The sequence below is a fragment of the Heterodontus francisci genome, chromosome 2 (assembly GCF_036365525.1).
Source record: "Heterodontus francisci isolate sHetFra1 chromosome 2, sHetFra1.hap1, whole genome shotgun sequence".
Taxonomy (NCBI): Eukaryota; Metazoa; Chordata; class Chondrichthyes; order Heterodontiformes; family Heterodontidae; genus Heterodontus; species Heterodontus francisci.
In genome coordinates, this window is record NC_090372.1 from 160,977,291 (window position 1) to 161,002,467 (window position 25,177).

A 25,177-nucleotide genomic window follows, 5' to 3' on the forward strand; every position below is an offset into this window, starting at 1 on the left:
CATCATCATCCGAGGAAAAAGACTCTCACTATCCACCCTATCTAACCCTCTGATTATCTTGTATGTCTCTATTAAGTCACCTCTCCTCCTCCTTCTCTCTAACGAAAACAACCCCAAGTCCCTCAGCCTTTCCTCGTAAGACCTTCCCTCCATACCAGGCAACGTCCTAGTAAATCTCCTCTGCACCCTTTCCAAAGCTTCCACATCCTTCCTATAATGCGGTGACCAGAACTGCACGCAATACTCAAGGTGCGGCCTCACCAGAGTTTTGTACAGCTGCATCATGACCTCGTGGCTCCGAAACTCGATCCCCCTACTAATAAAAGCTAACACACCATATGCCTTCTTAACAGCCCTATTAACCTGGGTAGCAACTTTCAGGGATTCATGTACCTGGACACCAAGATCTCTCTGCTCATCTACACTACCAAGAATCTTCCCATTAGCCCAGTACTCTGCATTGCTGTTACTCCTTCCAAAGTGAATCACCTCACACTTCTCCGCATTAAACTCCATTTGCCATCTCTCAGCCCAGCTCTGCAGCCTATCTATGTCCCTCTGTACCCTACAACACCCTTCGACACTATCCACAACTCCACCGACCTTTGTGTCATCCGCAAATTTACTAACCCACCCTTCTACACCCTCATCCAGGTCATTTATAAAAATGACAAACAGCAGTGGCCCCAAAACAGAACCTTGCGGTACACCACTAGTAACTAAACTCCAGGATGAACATTTGCCATCAACCACCACCCTCTGTCTTCTTTCAGCTAGCCAAATGTGTGACTGTGACTAAAGGGAAAGAAAATTGGAGGACTGCTTGGGGGAATTCTGACTTTGGACGATAGCGTAAAACGGCTAATATCGGATCAACAGCTCATTAAACATCTCTCCCCATATATTGATTTCAATGGAACTGATAATTGGGAAAGATGTATAACGGGAGCTCATTTTACTCAATTGCCCAAAGTCAAAATTCTTCCATCCAGTCCTCCAATTTTCCTTCCCTTTGATTGTGGCTAGATTTCACAACACTTGCACAGTTGCATGAAGATCTTGGGAATTGAAATTACAAAACCACATTATCCCATTCCAACATGTGGTGCCATTTGTAAATTTCCAATATGTAACTCTAAATATTATCCTTTGGTCACCAGCAATGGATACCTGTCTCAAAGATATTAGAAGTTCAGGTGATGAACTTGTTTTGTCTGAAGGTGACACCCTTTTATTTGTTTTATTTTTGCTGTTGTGCTTCTTGCCAGCAAGAGAGAAAGGCCAGATGCCAAGACGCTTAAAGGAACAAGCTAGCCTGAGATGTGCTGACATAACTCCTTCAAACAAACTACAGCACCATCTTCCAAGCAATAGCATTAAAACAGGGGGTTTTATGGCAATAAAAACAGCAAGTGCTGGAAATACTCAGCAGGTCAGGCAACATCTGTGGAGAGAGAACGTTTCAGGTCTGTGACCTTTCATCTTGGCACAATCCAGGAGTGTGATGGAATACTCTCCACATGCCTGGATGGATGCAGCTCCAACAACACTCAAGAAGCTCGACGCCATCCAAGACAAAGCAGCCGGCTTGATCAGCACCCCATTCACCACCTTAAATATGCACTCCGTCCATCACAGGTGCACAGTGACAGCAGCATGTACCATATAAAAGAGGCACTGCAGCAACTCGTGGAAGGCTCTTCTGACAGCAACTTCCAAACCCTCGACTTCTGCTACCTGGAAGAACAAGGGCAGCAGACACATGGGAACACCATCACCTCCAAGTTTCTCTCCAAGTCACACACCAAACTGACTTGGAACTGTAATGCTGTTCCTTCACTGTCGCTGGGTGAAAATCCTGGACATTCTTCCCTAACAGTACTCCAGGTGTACCTATACAACATGGACTGCAGCAATTAAAGAATGTGGCTTACCACCACCTTCTCAAGGGCAATTAGGGATGGGCAATGAATGCTGGCCTTGCCAGCTATGTTAACATCCCATGAGTGAATGAAAAAAAGCTAAGAATGGGATTAAAAGAGCTAATGGAACAGAAAGGAATATCACAATTTTGAGCTCCTGGGAAAGAATAAGTTAGAGTAGGTGATTATGCCATGAATCTTCAACATAGGGAGGATGCAGTTTAGATAAACTTTCTGAGCCCTTGTCGGCAGTGAAGTACTTGTGTGCCCACATGCATATTGAAAAACTGTGGGCAGTATCCATGACTTCCCAATGGACAAGGATTTAAAATCTACCCCAGTATGGAGGACAAGCTGCTTAGGGGAATCAAGAGAGCAGAGTTCAAATGAACACTGACCAAAGTAGTTTTGATTAAATTGAGAAAGACAAAAAATGTTGCAGTAGAGATTTGAGACTACAGATGATTTGAGGTGGCACAGGACTTGTGTACACTTTTCAGGAGTAATATCCAGGTTTTCCAAGCAAAAATGGGAATATGCAAGTTCTCGACAAGAATTGAACTGAATTCGAAATAACGCTTACTCAGTCTAAATTTAGCTGATACTGGAACAATCAGCTTAGTTTTAAAGTGCAAAATTATTGATCAGCTTGGTCAACCTTATTTCCATTAGTCCCTGGACCAATTCCAGTGCACTCTGTCTACGAAACATAATGGAATCACTTAAAAGCTATGATTATGTAATGGGGGTCCTTGGCCTGTAGCACTTCTTTAATCCTTTCAAGCCTTGCTTCAGTTACCAAGTTCAGATGGAGTATTGAACATAGCTGGATAAAACAAAAGCTGTTTATTTACATGCATGGAAAGTAGGTTATTGCTAAGCAGTGCCAAACCCTAGATCACACTTCAGTCCAGTACACTAGGATAGATTTTCCAGTCATCTTCCCTCATTTACTCAGTGTCAAATGGGCATGACTGATTGGAAAAATGAGCTGAAATTCATGATGCCAGATTTTTACCCATTTGGCATCCCATTTAAATTTCTGGTCAAGTCCGAAATGCACAATAGCTTGCAGTTAATTACATTAACATTAGGCCCCAATGGGGTAATTTAGATGTTCACACAGTTTACCGGTGTTTATGCCAGTTATAGCACTGGGTCATCTATCTGCCCATATAAAATAGCCATCCAGGGCTGCTGGAATGTACCAATGGTGGAATTGCTGTTAAAGAGCCAAATAGGAAACAGCATTTTTAGCCTATTTCTCAATCTTTTTTCTTGGCTTTCGGGGGTTTCTGTTCACTTTCCACTTATTTAGTCAAGAGTCAAGTGCTCAGACATTGCCATTTTTTTTTTCATATGCCTGTCGTTGGGAAACCAAATGGGTATTCCACTTTATTTATGTTTCTTTATAAGGAGAATATGAGGCGCAGTGGAGAGATGCCAGGTAGGTCAGTCTATACCGGAGACAGACTCCTCACTTCTCAGTACACTCTTATCCACATTTTTCTTTATTCGTTCATGGGATGTGAGCGTCACTGGCAAGGCCAGCGTTTGTTGCCCATCACTAATTGTCCTTGAGAAGGTGGTGGTGAGGCGCTTTCTTAAACCGCTGCAATCCATGTGGTGTAGGTGCATCAACAGTGCTGTTAGGAAGGGAGTTCTAGGATTTTGGCCCAACGACAGTGAAGAAAGGATGATATTGTGATGAAAACCCCACATGCCAAGTAGAAAATATTCATTTCATCATGTGGAACTTTGCCTGAGACTTTTACTGACACTATTACAAATAACTTTTAAAAAACAGAACAACGAGCAGCCAAGATGGCCACACACTTTTTGCACACGAAAAGCCAAAGGCAGGCTGGAGACAGAGGTGATTATCCAGTCTAGCCAGAACAATGGAGTGCTCTCTGATTCACTTATCTGGGATAATCTTATCAATGGGGGTCATCAAAAGCCATCGACACCCATTGACTTTGAAAGAGCCAACCCCCCCACCCCGCCATCAAGTGTGTTTGAACAGCTTGAGAGGAGAGCCTTCAATTTCAAAGACCTCCCGAAGCTTTTGATTCAAACACAAAGAGATGGTTACATCACATGACTGTTTGAGCCACTCTGGAAATTTGTGAGTGGTGACTCAAAGATCAGTGAGTAACTGAGACCCGGCAAGAAAGCATCTCTCTCTCTCCCCCTCTCTCCAGTAAGTTCTCAGAGAATCCTTAGTTGCAGCTACTAAGCCTCAAGACTACAGATACTTATAGTCAACAACCAGGGAACGTGGATAAAGCCCCTCTTCTGCCTTCCATGACCAGAGCAGCAAACCCGAATTGTGCACATGGCTCAGCGAGGACTTCAGAACTACAATTTAAACTAAAGATACTGAGTATTTAAATTCCATTTATTACAGACCTCTACTCCATCCTCCCAACTCTGTTTTTTTCACTCTGTAATCTATTTGTGTGTGTGTCTCTCATATGAATGTGAGTGTGGATGCGTCGTGTATTTTAGTAATTTTAACCTGTTTAGGTTAATAAGGTTAATAAACTTACATTTTTCTTGTTTAAGCTCAAGAAAACCTGTCTGGTTCATTTGCAATTAAATTAGAGTAACAGGAGCAAGTGCTTACTGAGGTGGTCAGTTAAATCACTGTGTTAAAAAGATAAACTCTGTTGCGGTCAAACCAGAGAAGGGGAGACTGAGACCCCTTCCTCACCTGGTCGTAACAATATAGTTCCAAGTTAGGATGGTGTGTGGCTTGGACAGGAACTTGCAGATGTGCAACTACCTGCACATATCTATGAGATAGAAAGGCAGAAAGATGTAAATACCTTTCCGGCATGGTAGGGGTGGGGGTGTGCACAGTGGGGGTGTGTAGGGAGACACACTAAGAATAGGCTGGGGGAAAGAGGGCACTGGACGCAAGAGGTATTTGTCAAAGTGACTTTGGTTCTTGTGGGGATGCTGGACATGAGGTAGCTGAATGTTTGAGGCAACTTTTATTTTTTTTCCTATTTGGAGGCACCTTCCACCTGGAGCACTGATCGGGCACTGCAGCCACACTATGGGGTAGTTGTCTAATTTGTATAAAAATTGGGGGTCAGTGATCCAATGCGAAGTCTTGCAGTGCACTTTCCATTCACCACTTGCATTTGGAGCATGCAGGGGCACCTCAAGCCTTTGCCCTCCACTTTCTGTTGGCAGGTACATTGGGTACCCACCACCACATAATAGGTCTTATAGAAACATTCATATTCTTGAATATGCTGCGAGAAAAATAGGCTGTGCAAACATGGGATTCATTTTTGTCCTTATAAATGTAGCTTGAAATGTAGTAATTTAATCAATATAATCAAGTATGAGTCTTATTAGTTTTTCACCTTACGTAATAGTGAGTGGCAAGGTATTGGAGGTTTTGGCAGGCTTAAAAGTGGACAAATATCCAGGTCCGGACGATTTGTGTCCCAGGATGCTGTGGGAGGCGAAGGTGGAGATTGCAGGGGCTCTGACCCAAATTTTTAAGACTGCATTTATGGGTAGGTGGCGCTGTTGTGGCACATGCGCAAATACAGCATGTGCCACTAAAAAGTCACAGCTTGCGACTGTAGCAGCTGCCAGGACTAAAGATGGCTCTGTTCAAAGAATCACACAGAGGCAACCTAACAAACACGTGGCAGCATACAATGGCCGGAGTGAGAGAGTGGAGCGGGCCAGAGAAAGCAGCGCGGGCCGGGAAGAGCAGCGCGGGGGGGAGGGGGGGCGGGGAGTGCAGCGGGGGCGGAGGAGGAAGAGCGGGAGCGAGGGGAGAGGGGTGAGGGGGGTAGGGGGAGGGAGGGGGGAAGAGCGGGGGGGAGGGAGGGGGGCAGAGGATGGGGGGAAGTGCGGGGGAAGGAGGAGGGGGGGAAGAGCGGGGGGTGGGGGGGGAGGGGGAGGTGGGGAAGAGGGGGAGGAGGAGGTGGGGAGGAGGGGATGAGGAAGGGGTGGGGAGGGGCATGAGGAGGGGGGCGAGCTGGGGGGGCAAGGGGGAAGAGCGGGGGGGGAAGAGGGGGCGGGGCAGGAGGCAGGGGCAGAGCAGGGGGGGAGGGAGAGCGGGGGGGAAGCAGCGGAGCGGAAGAGGAGTGCGTTTTTCTGTGCATGCGCCATAAACACAACAGCAAAAGACTTACTGGCCGGTCCCCGCACCCGGTGACACCAAGGTCTTCGGCCACTCGCTCCCCGCGGCTCTCTACGGCCTCTCGCTTCCGGCCCTCTCCATCCAGCCGTTCCCTCCAGCTACGGATCCCCAATCCAGTTGCTTTCTCCCCTACTTCTCAACTGTACTTCAGGCATTGCAACTGTCTGGTCCCTGCCTTTTGCATGCTCCCTCTCCCCACCCCTCCCCTCCCCCCTCTCCCTCTTCACCCACCCCTCCCTCCTCCTCTTCACTCACCCCTCCCTCTACCCCCCTACCTCCACCCCTCCCTCTACCCCCCTACCTCCACCCCTCCCTCTACCCCCCTACCTCTACCCCTCCCTCCAACCCCCTACCTCCACCCCTCCACCACAGTTGAATATCTGAAGTGCAGTTGCAAAGTTGGGGAAATAGCATCCAAAACAAAACCTCAACAATTCTGGGTTTAATTATTGAGAAGTTTTATTAAGTTCATTAAGCATCCGAGGCACTGCTGTGCATGGATACATGAGTGTTGTGTCCAGCATTCCCTTGAGACAGACAGGCCGAGTCTCTGCTTTGCACAGCGAAAGAGATTGTTCCTGGAGAGCCTTGTGGTGAATGAACGCTTTGCTCTCTATTCCACTACTGTATTGTCCATGTGAAGAAGGCAAAGTCACAAGAGTCTGAGCTCAGTCTATTCTTGGTGAATGTTCCCCAAGCACATCCCAATGTGCATTCCCAATTCATCCATAAATGCAATGTTACTTTCCACATCGTGACGAGCTCCGCAGCATGATCCAGTTGCCTTCGTTGCTTGAATGCTGACCTTAAGTCTCAAGGATTGTTTTCTCGACGGCATGTTTTACATGAAAAGAAATAAAGCAAATCAGAGTCAGAGCTTGCCTCCCTCCTTCCACTGAAATTACTGTTGTGCACACCTTTTTAAGTTCTGCAGTGAAGGCACCAATTGATAACGTCGCCAATGAAGCACTTATTACCCACCTCAGATGCAGGAATCAGCACATCCTTGCGTCCTCTCCTGCACTGCCTCCTTTGCTTGAATGCCGTCCTTAAGTGTCAAGGATTGTTTTCTCAAGGGCACGTTTTACATGAAAAGAAATAAGGAAAGAACATGAGTGTCAGAGCTTCCCTCCCTCCAATGAAATTACTGTTGAGCATGCTTTATGTTCTGCAGTATAGGCATGTACTGATAACACCGCCAATGAATCACTTAGTGCCCACCTCAGCTATAGGAGTCAGGATGATGTAACTGCCCCTATCTCGTGATGGTTCAATGCTGCTCTCAGGGAAAACATGAATGATGTGAGGGTGCTGGAAAAAGAAGCACATTTCTTTTGGACTATGAACATAAAGCAGGCCATTTAGCCCAGCTGTTCCCTGCTAGTGGTTATGCTACTCCTGCGCCTTCCCATACGCTCCCATTTAATCCTGCCTACTCCTATCAGCATCACCTTCCATTTCTTTCACTCTTACCTACCTTTGCCTTAAAGCAACATTGAGGATGGAGAACGGTGTGGCTGCACTCCCACCTCACCAGTTGTGTACACAGCAAGAGCATTCACATTCGTGCTACCACTGGACACGGCATGCTTGTTTCTTTTAGTGCTCAGTCTCTTCTTGCTGAATGTTCCCCAAGTGCTTGACCCCTTTGGACGCCCTCTCTGCTTGACAGGCAGCAGCTGGCAATTGCGGAGTCTCATAAGGCTCTGCATGGTTGTTTCAAGGGCGGATGGGGAAACAGGTGGCAGTGTGTCCATGTGCACGACTCTAATGGGTGCAGGAACAGGTGTGTCCATGTGCACTGCTCTGATGGGTGCAGCTGGGAGATGCTTCCTGATCGCATTGGTCTCATTGATGTCTTTATCCACAATGGCTGATCTCACGGGGCAGGCGCTGGATCCCATGAAATCGACAAAAACACCCACAATCTCGTCCAGCATCTGAGCCGTCTCATTCCTCACCATGGCATAGAACACAGCCCTGCCCCTACCAACATTGTCCTGCACCATCACCTGGTACAGAGGGTAGCCGCATTTGTTCACTTTGTACGTTCCGTCCATGAACAGCAGTTCAGGAAAGGCCTGCATGTGGACCTTCATGGCTGGTGTCATGAAGGCAATATAGAGGATGTTGCTTCCCTGCAGGCCAACCCACACTGCAGCCCCGTCCTAATGAATCTTCTCCAGCGTATCACACAGCGCATCCATGCTGTCATCCCCTGTTTTGAGCTGGGATTTTACATTTCTAATGTCACTAAGGGTACGGTCTTATTGAATGAACGCTCGATATAATCCTTCAGCTGTTTGTTCCCAGCCTGCAGCTTGACCAACTCTTCTACCTTCTGCCTTTCATCATGGTTCAGTTGTCGTTTCCTTGCATAGAAGCGTAAACATTCTGGATGCAAAACATGACCGGTATGTACAAGATGGTAGGAGCTGACACACAGTTTGTTCTTGCTCGTATTGAATTTCACACTGATGAAGACCTCACAGCCCAGGGCGAGATACCTGAAAAATTACACAGACATTCAATGAGCACGCCCCAAGTTCCTCGTGCCCTCACTAAAACGTCAGCCATCCCCAGGTGTGTTGTTGGCAGCAGTTTACATGTGCACCATGACAAGGTCCCAACATCTGGTGCGCACCTGTTGCGCAGTGCAGAGGAGGTTGCACAGAGGTGGTCGACCAGCCATTGCTCCATCAAAGAAATCACAACAAAGGCAGTTCGTAGACACGGGGGTGGAATGCGCGTGGCTTTGTGGGCACAGGATCTCACTGACGAGATGTATTGATACTGCAAATCTAATCTTGCTTCGATGTGCATCAAGGAACAGCTTTACAGGACTGACAAGCTACACAAGTGGAAATGTAGTGACCGCAGCACCTCCCTCTGATTCGGTCTCACCCCAGTAGAACGGATACATGGCTGCCCATAGTGTACACAGCACAGCCTCACTGAAATGTTTTCAGAGCAACTTACAACAGGGACTGGAGCACATGTACTGCCTGCACACAGTCCCATCAATGGAAAGGATTTTAGTGCAGTGCAGTGGACTGAAGCACATGCTGTGCCCCAGACAATGGAAATGTTATCAGAGCAACATACAACAGCAGAGCAACTTACCTTGGAGCAATCTCCTCTGTCTAATAATAATGAAGCAGACTGAAATCTCCAAAACGACTAAATAATTGCGAGAAAATGCCTGACGAAACCTCTCCTCCTTCCACTTCCAGAAACTCGCGCCGAAGCTTTGACACATGCGTGAATATCGGAAGATTCACGCATGCGTGAATACCCGTTGGTGTTGCATAAAGCGCATGTGCAGAGGCCGACCAGGCGCATTGCCTGAGGAAGTCCACGTAACGCGATGACGGCATCGGCGCATGCGGTAACCAGTCCTGGCAAGCCGGAACGCAGCGCATGCGCAGAGAGCAGGAGACCGTCTGCGCATGTGCGCACCGCGGCGCAGCCTGATGACGTCAGTGGGGAGCTGCGTTGTCAGGAATCACTTTGAATTTTTAATTCCTCACTGGCTACGGGGGAGGTGCCAGAGGACTGGAGAACAGCTAATGTGGTCCCACTATTTGAAAGGTTGCAGAAATAAGCCAGGGAACTACAGACCAGTGAGTCTCATGTCAGTGGTAGGGAAACTATTGGAGAAAATTCTGAAGGAGAGAATCTATCTCCACTTGGAGAGGCAAAATTTGATTAGGAATAGTCAGCATGGCTTTGTCAGAGGGATGTCATGCCTAACAAATTTGATTGAATTTTTTGAGCATGTGACCAGGTGTGTAGATGAGGGTAGTGCAGTTGATGTAGTTTACATGGATTTCAGCAAAGCCTTTGACAAGGTCCCACATGGGAGACTTATCAAGAAAGCAAATGCACATGGGATACAGGGTAACTTGATAAGGTGGATTCAAAATTGGCTTAGCTGTAGGCGACAGAGAGTGATGACAGACGGCTGTTCTAGTGACTGGAAGCCAGTGTCCAGTGGTGTACCACAGGGATCTGTGCTGGGTCCCCTATTGTTTGTCATTTATATAAACGACATAGATGACTATATGGAGGGTAGGATCAGTAAGTTCGCGGATGACACAAAGATTGGCCGAGTGGTTAACAGTGAGGTTGAGTGTCTTGGGTTACAGGAAGATATAGACGGGATAGTCAAATGGGCAGAAAAGTGGCAGATGGAATTTAACCCTGAAAAGTGTGAGGTGATACACTTTGGAAGGAGTAATGTGACACGGAAGTATTCAATGAATGGCCTGACACTGGGAAGTTCCAAGGTACAAAGGGACCTTGGCGTGTTTGTCCATAGATCTCTGAATGCAGAAGGGCAGGTTAATAGGGTGGTGAAAAAGACATATGGGACACTTGCCTTTATCAATCGAGGCATAGATTACAAAAGCAGGGAGGTCATGTTGGAGTTGTACAGAACTTTGGTAAGGCCACAGCTGGAGTACTGTGTGCAGTTCTGGTCGCCACATTATAAGAAGGATGTGATGGCACTGGAGGAGGTGCAGAGGCGATTCACCAGGATGTTGCCTGGGATGGAATATTTAAGCTATGCAGAGAGGTTGGATAGGCTTGTGTTGTTTTCGCTGGAGCAGAGAAGACTGAGGGGTGACCTGATTGAGGTGTACAAGATTATGAGGGGCGTGGACAGGGTGGATGGGGAGCAGCTGTTCCCCTTAGTTGAAGGGTCAGTTACAAGTTTAAGGTGAGGGGCAGGAGGTTTAAGGGGGATTTGAGGAAGAACTTTTTTACCCAGAGGGTGGTGACGGTCTGGAATGCACTGCCTGGGAGGGTGGTAGAGGCAGGTTGCCTCACATCTTTTAAAAAGTACCTGGATGAGCACTTGGCACGTCATAACATTCAAGGCTATGGGCCAAGTGCTGGCAAATGAGATTAGGTAGACAGGTCAGGTGTCTTTAATGCATCGGTGCAGACTCGATGGGCTGAAGGGCCTCTTCTGCAATGCATTATTCTGTGATTCTGTAATGTCAAATTAACAAGGAACAGGTGATGGAGTATGATAAAAATCTTAGCAGCACACAATAGAAGCTGTTGGAAGCTGATGTTACATTGTTCTGTTCACAGGTGTTTCAAAGGCCATATATTAAAATAACAATAGTAAAGTTAGGAATTATGCTTAGATACTGATCGGGCCTTATTTACTCTTTTCACAAAGTGTGAATGCTGTGATTTGCAGCAATACTTGAAACAGCATCATTCACCAGACCATCTAGCATCATCACTTACACTGTCACTATGCAGTAGCCTGACACAGAGAACATATGGTTATTATTTAGTGATATGAATCAGAAAGCACATAGTGAAACACACATCACGTATGATGAAGTTGATGAAGTGCGAAGGAGCCATCATATTTGGGCAGAGCTATCCAAACGTGGAATATATTGAGCAGGTATGTGATTCCATACTCAATTCATTACAAAGGTTGAAAGAGTAGATATGTGATGCAGTCTACAATTGAGAAGAGAGTAGCACCTGTGACCGATGTAATATGGGGCCAAAGATACTGTTAGATTATTTCTCATGCTTTGGGGTCCAAATTCCAAGAAGCAGAAAAGGATTCTTTCAGCTGCCTTGAACCAACCATGAGCACAGTCAACAAGAAAACTTTCAAAGACTTTGCAGAATGTGAATTCTGCACAAAAACAGAGCATTTTGCCTCACATAGAGCTGGGCTCCAGCACTGTTGCATGTAGAGAGCACAGGAGTAACAGTGATGCCAGACACAGCTCTGTGTCTTACACAAGTGACTCTGGATGCCATCTCAAAGTGCTGAGTACCTGTAACTAGTGCACATGACACTCATGACACTGTAGTAGATTCATTACAATTAAATGCACATGCAGGAGACAAATCTTTGTAATCTCAGGCAGCTGAACAGTTAGCTCAGCTCTCAGCTCCCTAGTGCTTCACCCGTAACTAGGGGAACACATAATGGGGCACATGAAGAGAAGTAGGTACATGAAACAAAAGGGTTGCTGTACAAAAACTAGATGGATGTTAACCCTTCATGAACTGTAACATTATATAAACTGCATTAATCTCTCAATATAACAATATAATTCACTAAACAAAATATCATCACTTGCAATCTACTGTAGTTGTCATTCTTTAAATATGCTGTAATGGAAACTTCTTTTGTCCAAATGTACACCGAATTGAGTAGAATAGTTCTGGTCAACTAATCAGATAAAACAACCAAGATTTTCTGGTTAGGATTCTAAGCCCAAGAGCAAAATTGGAATCACTGGTCAATAATGGAAGAAAGCTTTTTAATTGTTTTCTTATATTTTCCTCAGCAGTTTACTCACATTGATTTTTCAATTCATCTTAACAAAGAGAATAAATAATACACCTCAGCACCTTACTGATATAGAACTCCATTTGGTGGGGTTGGGGAACTTTTTTATATTACTGTAGTGTGAAGCAATAACATTGACAATTATCCCACAGTTAATCTGAAACAGAATTCAAACACAGACTAAACTGCATTGTGTAGCTTGGACATGATTTTCTATTATGAATTGTAACAAGCTGCAGCTCATTTGTATTCTGAAGGTGTTGGAAGGTGTAATGCTCTTCAGGGCCACTTTTCTGAAAGTTCAACCTTTGTTCAAGTGTTCTTTATATCCCTGAAGGTAGCACTAAGCAAACAAAAATGTGAGGAAGCACGTACTCCAGAGTATTACTGTAAGCAGAAAGTGAATGATCTGAATGTGAAATCATATCAGATTGTACCCCATATCCTTTCCAGAGATGAAAGAATCCAGGTTTAACTAATTCGTTTTTAAAAAAATTGCAGCATGTTTGCATGCAGCAGTTGCTTCTATATTGTGGTATTGACAAGTTTGTTCAGGCTACATTGTGGCGTACAGTGGAGAAAGTCTGGGAATCTTAGGAAATAAAAGTTTGTATCTATTAATGAAAATGTAGAGAGAACTGGTTATTTTGGGAGTCATAGTGAGGAAGAGATGGCTGCTAAATGGAAGCTTGGAAAAGATGCTGCTTTCTATAGCAGTAATTAAAATGTAAGGATGAAAAACTTGAATTTCCAATATGCAGTCTTGGTAACCACACCCCTTGAATGTCATTGTGGTTGTCATCCAATTATGTTGCTGTTAGAGAATTGATTGTATATATGTTTGATGATTGTTTATGTAGCCTTACTAGACTAAAAGTAAAGGACATCACTGCATTAGAATAATGAATCATTTTATTTACACTTAAACTCCTCTCTCTAACTGCCACCCCTCGCCCCCAAAATATGGCTGCATCATGCAATCCTCTTTCATCATGTAGCTGACTGTTGTGGTAGATTTTGTGGCTCATAGAGTGTCTTCTCCTCCTGTTGCATTAAAAGATAGCTGGCAGTGGCCTCTTCGGCTATGCTGTGGGTATGAAAACTCCTCTGTACTATTCAATGCCTTGTTAATGGTTTGAACTCTTCGTTCAGCTGACTGATACTGTTGAGTTGTCAGTTTAAGATCGACTTTTGTTCATATCCCTCTCCACATAGTTATCATGATTGGTGTTAACAGTTGTAACAAGCACTTTTTTTTCTTTGCTAATTGCTGTTAACGTGTTTTAGGACAGAAGCAAGACTTGGAGTAGCAGTACAAATGGATGAAAATCCTGTTGCTGCTTTTTTATTTATCAGTCTTGCTTTCATGTCTATGCATGCCTACTCTTTAGCTGGAATGAATGCAACAAAGAAAAGTGTGACCCTTTGTCATCTGTGTAGAAATTGTGTTTGAAACATCTGAATGATTATATTTTTAAATGCAAAGCATCAGCCAATGTATAGTTTATGGTAGTAAAGAAAGACTTAACGAACCAATATCAAATAATATTTAACATCTCACAAATAATGCATACTGCACAAAAGTTCTCCATTTTCTCTGGATGGTTGAAGACATATAAAAGGCCGTTTGTAATTGACTGCAGAAAGTTCAAAATATTTGGAATGTGCCACCTACATTAAGGTTGTTTGTAATTCTGTAATGCAAAATGGTTTGTCTTCAGTATATGACAACGATAAGGCATTGCTTGAAATATAAACTAAGGTAGAGATTACTGATTAATCATAGTGATGTGTCTGCTCATTGCATTACTATATTGATTAAATAGAAAAACAAAAATTTGTTAGAATTACATTATTTAGAAATCTTGCACAAAAATTGCCTGCAGTCTCATTTACTTATCTGACACATTTTATTACATTATTGATGCCACATAAATGCAAGTTGCTTTGTTGTTGACAAATTAAGCTTGTGACTAAAGCCACGATTTCAACTCCAGACCACTTTTCGGCAGGTGAGCAGTAATGAGTTTGAAGTTTATCCACCGGTTCAGAATGAAGCCTGGTGTATTTTAGCAGTAAACATTCTCAGGCCCTGGTTTCGAGGCACCACGTTATTGGTACAGTTTCTTTGACCTTTCCTCAACACCCAGGTTTTTCACAAAGTGTTTGCCTGAAAGCACCGAACAAAAAGACCAATCTTGTATTGAACCAATCTAGGCAATATAATGGCAAATTATTTCATTCAAGTCATGGCTGATATTCACAGAAATGGAAGAGTTGGATCACAGTCTCTGGTAGTACAGTTCATCAATTCCTGTGGAGCATTCACTAATAAAAACGTTTTTAGCACTGTGTTTAAATTGGTTAGTCCTAAATATCCCATTTATTAATTATGTATAGAAAATTTTCCAAGTCAGGGGCCCTGTTGTACCTTTCGAGCAGACACTTTGTGAAAACCCCGGGTGTTGAGGAGAGGTCAAAGAAAATTACATTGTACTGATAACTTGGCGTCTTGAAAGGGAGCCCCAGAATATTGCTCTATCGTCAAAAATTCTGCTTCCCCACTCCATCTGAGATTAAGGAGTCCAAAAATTCAGGTCCAAAAAGCAATCAATAAAATTGATGGAATGTTGGCTTTTGTCTCAAGGGAGCTGGATTACAAAGAGGAGGAACTTATCCTTCATTTGTATAGAGCCTTGGTCAGATCCCATATTGAGTACTGTGTCAGTTTTGATCACCTCACCTCAGGAAGGATATATTGGTCTAGGAATGGGTATAGTGCAGATTCACTAGAATAAAACCAGGGCTTAGATGTTTATATTATGAGGATTGGTTGTGTAAACTTGTCTTGTATTCCCTTGAGTATAGATGAGTGAGGTGTTTGAAATGGTAAAGGTTTCAATAAGGTAGCTACAGAGAAGCTATTCCTTATGATGGGGTAATCAAGAACGAGAGGACATAGTCTTAAAATTAGAGATAGACCATTTAGGAAGGAACCCAGGAAGCACACTTTCACACAAAGCATAGTAGAAATCTGGAAGTCTGCCCACCCTTCCCACTCCACAAAAGGCTGTGCATGCTGGTACGATTGGAGCTTTCACGATGAGATCGATCGATTTTTGTTAGGTAATGATATCAAGGGATATGGTGCTAAGGCGGGTCAATCAAGGTGAGATACAGATCGGGAATGATATAATTGAATGGCAGAACAGGCTTGAGGGGCTGAATGGTCTTTTCCGGTTCCTATGTTTCACCCCAAAAATGTAAGAATAAGCTTAAAAATACAATAGCAACCAGAAAAGACCATGTAATAACTAGTATGTTCTGTTACATTTGAAGCCATTTGAAATACGCTGTTATGCTATTCCAGTCCTTACACAAGATGGGACTTTATAAAATTTTTAGGTGAGTTCCATTCTCCCTTGCTTTCAATGGCTTGCTCTTTGTACCACTCCTTCTTACTGCACAGATCTTGGTCCTGTTTTTCCTTGCTGCAAATGGCCAGTCCTGCCCCAATCCTTTTTACTCCCCATGGCCTGGTCCTCTCACAGTCTACCTCAATCCCCATGGCCTGGTCCTGTCTCTGTCCACCTTACTGCCCATGCCCTAGTCCTGTCCCTGTCCATCTTACTGCCCCAATGCATAGTCCTGTCCCTGTCCACATTACTGCCCATGTCCAAGTCCTGTCCCTGTCCACCTTGCTGCCTGTGTCATAGTCCTGTCCCTGTCCACCTTACAGCCCGTGCTCTAGTCCTGTCTCTGTCCACCTTATTGTCCGTGCCCTAGTCCTGTCCCTGTCCACCTTACTGCCCCAATGCATAGTCCTGTCCCTGTCCACCTTATTGTCCGTGCCCTAGTCCTGTCCCTGTCCACCTTACTGCCCCAATGCATAGTCCTGTCCCTGTCCACCTTACTGTCCCAATGCATAGTCCTGTCCCTGTCCACCTTACTGCCTGTGCCCTAGTCCTGTCCCTGTCCACCTTACTGCCCGTGTCCTAGTCCTGTCCTTGTCCACCTTACTGCCCCAATGCCTAGTCCTATCACAGTCCACCTCACTTCCTGTGTTCTCGTCCTGTCTCTGTCCACCTCACTCCCCGTGGCCTCGTCTTGTTCCCGTCCACCCCACTCTCTATGGCCTGGCCCTGTCTCTGTCCACTTTACTGACTGTGTCCTGGTCCTGTCCCAGTCCACCTCACTCCCCATGGCCTAGTTTGGTCTCATTCCCACTAGGCTATCATTCCAGTGAATTTGAATTGTAAGGTTTTGAAATCTGTTATATTGTCAGGAATCATCTGAGCTCAAAACCAAATGAGCTGATTTACTTGCTGTTAGATGTAAATTGTGTCAAATGTTCAGGATGAGTGGCAGGACACCTTGTCAGTAATTATTTTGTAAGACAGTCCTTATTAGGTGATTTTAATGTGGTACAGTATTTGCTGCAAGAAACATTTGTATCACCGCAATATTGTATTGAACTAAAATGTACTGAGACAATAATGGCCCAGATGTTGTCATAGTATGATGGTGAAACTGTCGGCGATCACCGTCTTCACTCCTCTGAAACTGCCAGCCTCTTCTGGGGCTGGACTTTTAGGCCATGATGGGGACAAACATGGAGTCAAATGGGAGCCGAATTTCACACCGCCCGCCGGCACCCGCCCCTGGGACATTTTCCCGGAGGCGGGATGGGGGTTGGGGGTGGTGGCAAGGCTACCCACCTGCAAGCGGCAGGTAGCCAATCAAGGCTCTTTAAAGGCCACCTAAGGCCTATTGATTCCAAAATGGAGGCACCCTCTCTTACTTACCTGAAAAGGCAGCCTGCTGCTTCTTCAGGGGTGAGGGCATCCTGTTGGCCCTCCAGCTTCGAGAGTATACCCGCCATCCTTAATTGGATGGCGAAACTGCCCTCTGGCCACCAATTGGCAAATTCAGGGAAAATAACAGCCGGGTGACGCTTTCTCACACAGTGCGGACTTCTGACCCCCCTGAACCCTGACGTTGGGATCCCAAAGCCTGCACGGAAAATCCTGTCCCTAGAGTTTACACATGCACAGTTAAACATGGAAATCCAGAACTTGCTGTCAATGATTCTCAGCTTCTCCATAGGGTGGGCTGTTGAAGTCCTCATAGACTGCAACCAATTAGACATAAATGAACTGATAGTCTCGCTGTAATAATTCTTGAATAATCCTGTGTTGAATGAGGTGTGAGTGGGTTTTTAACAGCTGATTACATTCATGATTACTGCCAAACAACCTCTCTGGCCCTGAACAACTAATTTTATATTTGTGGTATGTCAATTTCTTTCATTATAATCAAAAAATTCCACAGATTTTTAAAACTATTTTTTTAAAGTTTATGATATTTCATCTACCTTAATCCCATGTGCATGTCCCAATCTTTATTTATCTTTCTGTAAAATGATATTAAAAAGTATAGGATAATCAGTACAATTTACTTTCTGGTTTGCAGACTGTGAGAATCCTTTTATGTGATTGACAGCTTATCCTGCTTGATGACATCACTGTTGCTGGGTGCTTGGAGATCCCTGTGATTTCACGCCAGATTCAAACTAACGTCAGGAAAGGGGAAATCCATGCCACAGAGATCATTAGATCTTTGTCGGAAGCTTTCCTCGAGTACAGTGGTGAACACCATTGCTTCACTGCTGTTTGCAAAACCTGGGCCAATGTATTACATACAGTTTAGAGCACAGAAACAGACTGTTCAGTTTTTGCTGGTGTTATGGTCCATAATTTATGAATGGACAGAATAAAAAGAGAATGAAACACTGAGTTAGCTCTTTAAAATAGATCTATTCCAATGATTGGAAGGCACAGAAATGCTGTCTTTCCATTCTCTCCTTTGTTGTCTATTTTTGTGCTAGTAAGTTTTATTGCAGAGTTGATCCAAGTGCCCATTTTACATAAGTGAGGTGCACACTGTTGGTGTAGCCTCAATCAATGTCACATGATTCAGTTGTTGACCTGATTTAAATATTTGCCCATTTATGTTCACACATGCCAGTAGTGCAGACGCATTTTCTTGCCTAAAATTTTATGGTGCCGCTGGTGAGGCCTTGCCAAATGAAGCCTTGTACTGGAGCAAAATACTGCGATGCTGGAAATTTGGAACAAAAACAGAAAGTGCTGGAAATGCTCAGCTGGTCTGGCATCTTCTGTGGGGAGAGAAACCGAGTTATTGGGCTGGATTTTACAGACCCCCACCCCCCGATGTCGGGGATTATGGCAGGGAGGCCCGGAAAATGGCTCCGGGAGAGGGCTGCCAAGGGTCTCGACGCTAGGAAGGCCCAGCCCCATACTGCCGGCAGTGGAGAGGCCTCATGGCGCCCCTCCCTGCCGCTCGTCGATGGGAGCCACATTTACATATTTTAAAAAATGTTAATAACTGAATTAAATACTTAACCGCTCCTGCCATCCATTCCGGTGCCATATCGGGGCTGGCGGTCTGCACTCCCATGCTGTCGGATCTCCGACCATTGATACAAGGCGGAGCACTGGTGGGGGGGGTGGGGGGGGGAGGTGGAGCAGGTAAGTTTCTCGTGTCGGAGGTGGGGGAACAGGGTAAAACTAATTTCATTGGTCAAGGGAGTTGTGGGAAGGGTTAAAGATTATAGTTTGTGAACTTTCTGGGGGTGGGAGGTCAGGTGCACAAGGTAAGTATTTTGGGGGGGATAGGGCAAGGAATGAATTGTTTGGTCATTTGGTGGGGTGGGAGAGGGGCTTCAAACATTTATTTAATTTGTTTGAATAAATTCTAAGTGACTATTTCTTTAAAAATTCAAATTACTTGAATCCCTTTAAAAATGGTGTCAGTGCCTGTGCAGTGCCACCGGACACCATTGCCGGGGATGAACTGTCCACCCCCTCCATGTCATCAGGGGTGGGAGAAGCTCCACCCCGACTATGTAAATGAGCCACAGCGTATAATATTGTGGCAGCTCTGCAGATTAAAGCCTGTGCATGCAGGGCCACCATTTTGTATGGCTTCAGCCCTATGTTGATGACCCATTGGCAGAACTCGGTATACTTAGAGATGTAACAGTTTTTAAGTAAGGCAGGGAAAAGTGGGGGAGGGGAGGGAAGAACAAAAGGGAAGGTCTGTGATAGGATGGAAGGCAGAAGAGACTAAATGACAAAAGGGATGATGGTGCAAAGCAAAAAGAGATGGTAATGGGACAAGTAAAGAAACAAAAGATGTGTCTAGAGGAGATGCAATGGGAAAAGCAGAATCATTACCAACATGTCCAAAAACAAAAAAAAGGGGCAGAGGTTATGATCAGAAATTGTTGAACTCAATGTTGAGCCCAGAAGGCTGTAAAGTGCTTAGTCGAAAGATGAGATGCTGTACCTTGAGCTTATGTTGAACTTTGTTGGAATAGTGTAGGAGGCTGAGGACAGGGAGGTCAGAGTGGGGCAGGGAATTAAAATGACAGGTGACGGGAAGCTCGGGGTCCCGCTTGTGGACTGAACAGAGGTGTTCCACAAAGTGATCACCCAATTTGCATTTGGTCTCTCCAATGTAGAGGAAACCGCATTGTGAGCAGCAAATACAGTGTACTCTGTGTAAATAGCATTTTCATCTGGAAGTAGTGCTTGGATGGTGAGAAGGGAAGAGGTAAAAGTGCAGGTGTTGCATCTCCTGTGCATGGATGGGAAGGTGCCGTGCAACAGGGATGGTGTTGGGGTGATGAGGAGTGGACCAGGATATCGCGGAGGGAATGGTCCCTTCAGAATGCAGAAAGGGGAGGGGGAAGATGTGTTTGGTGGCGGGATCGCGCTGGAGGTGGTGGAAATGGTAGAAGATAATCACTTGAATGTGGGACCTGGTGAGGTGGAAGGTGAGGACAAGGGGAACCCTATTGTGGTTCCATGGGAATATGCATTGTGAGTGAAGAGGTGAAAGCAGAATTGCAAGAAATGGAATGGATACGGTTGAGGGTCGTATCAACCACAATGGAAGGGAATCCTCAGTTGAGGAAAAAGGAAGATATATTGGAAGCACTGGTATGGAAGGCTACATCATCAGAACAAATGCGACGGAAACAGAGAAACTGGTCGATTAGAGTCCTTACAAGAAGCAGAGTGTGAGGAAGTGTAGTTAAAGTCACTGTGGGAGTCAGTTGGCTTATAGTGAATATTGGCTGACAGTCCATCCCTGGAAATGGAGACAGAGAAGTTGAGGAAGGGAAGAGTTGAAGATGGATCATGTGAACGCGAGGGAAGGGTGGAAATTGGAAGCAAAGTTGATGAAATTTTCCAATTCAGGGTGAGAGCAGAAAATGGCACTGATAGTCATCAATGTACCAGAAAAAGACCTGAGGAACAGGATCTGTGTCCATACGGACATATGAATTAGGAGCAGGGGTAGGCCACTCGACCCCTTGAGTCTGCTCCGCCATTCAATAAGTTCATGGCTGAACTGATTACTCCATATTTCCACCTACCCCCTTGCTTATCAAGAATCTATCTACCTCTTGCCTTAAGAATATTCAAATACTCTGCTTCCACCGCCTTTTGAGGAAGAGAATTCCAAAGACTCACGACCTCTGAGAGAAAAAAATTCTCCTCATCTCTGTCTTAAATGGGCGACCCCTGATTCTTAAACAGTGACCCCTCGTTCGAGATTCTCCCACAAGGGGAAACATCCTTTCCACATCCACCCTGTCAAGACCCCTCAGGATCTTATATGTTTCAATCAAGTGGCCTCTTACTCTTCTAAATTCCAGGGAATACATTCGTAGCCTGTCCAATCTGTGGGCCTGGAGCAAAAAGTGTTCCATATACCCCATGAAAAGGCAGGCATAGCTTGGACCCACATGGATTCCCGTAGCAACACCTTTTAGTTGGAGAAAGTGAGTGGAGTTGAAGAAGAAATGCTCAATAAAAGAACAAGTTTAGTCAGCCGGAAGAGGATGATGGTGGATGGGGACCGGTTAGGCCTCCATTCAAGGAAAAAGTGGAGAGCCCTCAGACTGTCCTGGTAGGGGATGAAGATGTAAAGGGATTTGATGTCCACGGTGAAAAGGAGACGGTTAGGTCCAAGAAACTGGAAATTGCTAAACAAAGACTTCGGAAAGTCAGATGTAGGTGGGAAGAGACTAGAGAAGGAGAGAAAAAATATAGTCAAGATAGGAAGAAATCAGTTCTGTGGGGCAAGAACAGGCTGAAATGTTCTGTCTACCAGGGTAGTCCTGCTGGTGGATTTTGGGAAGGAGGTAGAAGTGCACTGTTCAGGGTTGGGGGACTATGAGGTTGGAGACCGTGGAGGTCACTGATTGTCTTGGAAACGATTGTTTGATGTCTGATGGTGAGGCCATGGTCCAGAAGTGGTACAAGGAAGTGTCAGAGAGTTGGCATTCAGCCTCCGCTTGGTAGGGGTTGGTTTGTTGCTGTTATAAACTTCCCATTTGGCTCCTGACTGCTGTATCTTAACTGCGCCTTTTTTTTGGTGGGGACGGCAAAAGTACCTCTGGAGAAGCAGAGGAGGCTCTCTAAGGTGTCAAAAACTTCCCTTAGTGAGGTCAAGGGATCAGGAGTGCTACTTTGGGCCCAATAAGGAAAGTTTAGGCCTCTGCTGTCCCACCATGCTCCCTTCCCAACTATGAAATTGTCCTGCACTCCACCCCCACCCAACACCCGAATTAACTAGGAGCCAGTGGGTAATGTGGTTTCGAGCTGCTTTAAACTGTTCAGCTGTCTCTTTCTTTCTGCCTGTTTTGGGTGGGCAACCGACTGGGATACAAATAATGTCCAGGATTTAAAATAGCCTGGGTCTCAAACTGATGATACCAAGCAGATTTTGCACTGGTCTCACCCACCTGAAACCTGCTCCTGTTTGAGGCCCGCCCCTGCCCCCAGCCACATCATGTGAATTAAAAACTTCAGAGGGTTGATCACATACAAAATAAGCCATTTGGACTGCTGTGACATTTCTCAACAAATCTTCCAAATTTCTGCACTTAGCACAATTATCATCCGAGTACTGCAATTCCATATAAAATCCCGGAGGTAATGAAAGTACCAATTTGTAAGTGGATGCAGTTAATATTATATCCTTTGCCCTAACCATATTTAGTATTTTTCTGTTGACTAATGTATTTACTTTTCTTAACTCCTAGTGATCTGCTCTCATCCCAGTATGTGGAACAAACTGTTGAAGCAAAGGGAAAATTTGTTCACTCGAGGGTAAGTCTGACAGTAAATTGTTTTTTCATGTGGTAAGCTTTAGAATTCCATGGGTTCTATTGGAATTTTCAAATAATGGTGTTGATGTTATCTCCCATATGTTTATGAGGATAGTCACAAACTGTCTACCCTATCATATGCAAATAATGTGAAAAGTGGAGCAAAGTTGAACAGATACAACAGTGACCACTGGTATCTTTTGTTCTCAACCGGTTTCTCTGGGTTATTGCCTTTCATGTAGATTGGAGAAGCTGGGGCTGATTTCTTTAGAGAAGACAGGTTGGGAGGAGATTTGGTAGAGGTGTTCAATATCATGGGGGGTCTAAACTGAACGGGTACAGAGAAATTGTTCCCCTTGTCAGAAGGGTCAAGAACCAGAGGACACAGCTTTAAAGTGATTGGCACAAGAACCAAAGGCAACATGAGGAAATGTTTTTGTGCAGCGAATGGTTACGATTTGGAAACAACTGTCTTGAATGGGTGACAGAGGTAGATTCAATCATGGCTTTCAAAGGGGATTTGAATAAGCACCTGAAGGGAAAGAAATGCAGGGCTATGGGGGAAAAGGGGAGGATTGGGTTTAGCTAAATTGATCTTACAGAGAACTAGCACAGGCTTGATGGGCTGAATGGCCTCCTCCTTTGCTGTAAACATTCAATGATTCTATGATTCTGTGGTTGCAGTGCTGTGGTAAGAAGGCAGTGCACCTGGGAGCAGACCCAGGACAATCTTTCCAAGTATCCATGTGCAGGTGAAACAGAAGCACAGAACTAAATCCCAGAAGACTCACAAGTGTTGACATTTTACGAATCGGGGCAGAGGGCTGAGTAATACATCTTTATAAAAATTATTACTCCTGCAAGTCATTCCTGTACTCGCCCCCTTGCACAAATCATATGTAAAATCCCTTACTTTCATGGTTTTTGCCAATAAACATCCAGTAACAAAGTGAATCTATTCATACTTTACATTCACATACATATTTTATGAAGTCATTGTATGTCTAAGTATTAAGATTTACCAACTAGTGAGGTTCCAGTACCCTCATGACTTTATGGGCTGGATTTACCGCGGGCTTCGGGACCCCGATGTTGTGATGAAAGGCGGGTCCTGAGCCTTCACTTGCCGGCTGTGGGACTGGCTTGCCGATTTTACCAGAGGCGTCCTCCTAGTTGGCCGCCTTGCGGGCCTGACATCCAATTAAGGATGATGAGTGAGCTCCTGATGCTGCGGGCCCAATCAGAGGGCCAGCAGCTCTGAAGCCTCAGCAACACCATCAGGAGAGCTGGGCGCTGCTGAGACAGCTAGGGGACTTTGGGCGTCCGGGGGGGGTGGGGGGGTGCAAGGGGTGCGCCTCAAGATGGTGGTGCCCTTGTAGAGGTAAATACAAATTAAAATTCAGGATGACCGAGGTGGAAGGCCCCACTGATTGCAGGGGCTGCCTTTCCTGTCCATGGCCCTGGCTTCTGTTGGGCATAGAACCCCTGGCTCCGATGGCCCCCCTGGACTGCTGCAGGGAGGCCACCTCCACAAAGCTGATGGCTTCCCCACGTGGTGGGGGCGGGGGGGGGGGAGTGTCTCTGTTATCAGCAAAATGCTGGTGACCACATAAAATGGCCCTTAATAGGCCTCTAATTATGCAAATCGGTTGCCTGCCCCCTTTGAGCAGGCAGCTGATCTGCGTTGCAGTCTGCTGCTGCGAAACTTCCCTGGTGGCGGGACCATGTCGAGGAGTTGTCCCGACATGGCTTCCCACTATTTCACTGGTTCCCCCTACCTCCGTTCCCGCTAACTGGGGTCCGGTAAAGTTCTGCCCATGAGTCTTCTGGGATTTGGTTGTGTGCCCCTGTTTCAGCTGCACATGTGGAGGCAGTGGTGCAGTAGTTATGTCACCAGACTAGTAACTCTAATGTTCTGGGGACATGGGTTTAAATTCCACCATAACGGATGGTGGAATTTGAATTCAATTCATTAAAAAAATGGAATTAAAAAAAAAAGCTCGTCTCGCGGTGACCATGAAACCATTTTCGATTGTTGTAAAAACCCATCTAATTCACTGATGTCCTTTAGGGAAGGAAATCTGCTGTCCTTACCTGGTCTGGCCTGCATGTGACTCCAGACTCACAGCAATGTGGTTGACTCTTAAATGGCCTAGCAAGCCACTTAATTGTTAAACTGCTACAAAGCCTAAGAAAAGGAATGAAACTGGATGGACAACCCGGCATCAGCCTAGGCACCAGAAACGAAAGGCAAACCCAGCCCTGTTGACCCTGTAAAGTCCTCCTTACTGACTTCTGGGGGCTTGTGCCAAAATTGGGAGCCCTGTCGCACAGACCAGTCAAGCAACAGCCTGACATAGTCATACTCACAGAATCATACATTGCAGACAATGTCCCAGACACTACCATCACCATCCCCGGGTATGTCCTGTCCCACTGGCAGGAAAGACCCAGCAGAGGTGACGACACAGTGGTATACAGTCGGGAGGGTGTTGCCCTGGGAGTCCTCAACATTGACTCCGGAACCCATGAAG

General features: G+C 45.3%; 1 protein-coding gene across 6 annotated transcripts in view; it reads left to right on the forward strand.

Moving 5' to 3' along the window:
- adam22 (ADAM metallopeptidase domain 22) overlaps positions 1-25,177 on the forward strand; it is a 430,588-nt gene that overhangs the window by 58,250 nt on the left and 347,161 nt on the right. For all 6 annotated transcript variants that reach the window (XM_068013002.1, XM_068012995.1, XM_068013011.1 and 3 more), the window contains exon 4: positions 22,578-22,644. In XM_068013002.1, coding sequence (XP_067869103.1) covers positions 22,578-22,644 — 67 coding nt within the window. The remainder of the gene's footprint in view (positions 1-22,577; positions 22,645-25,177) is intronic.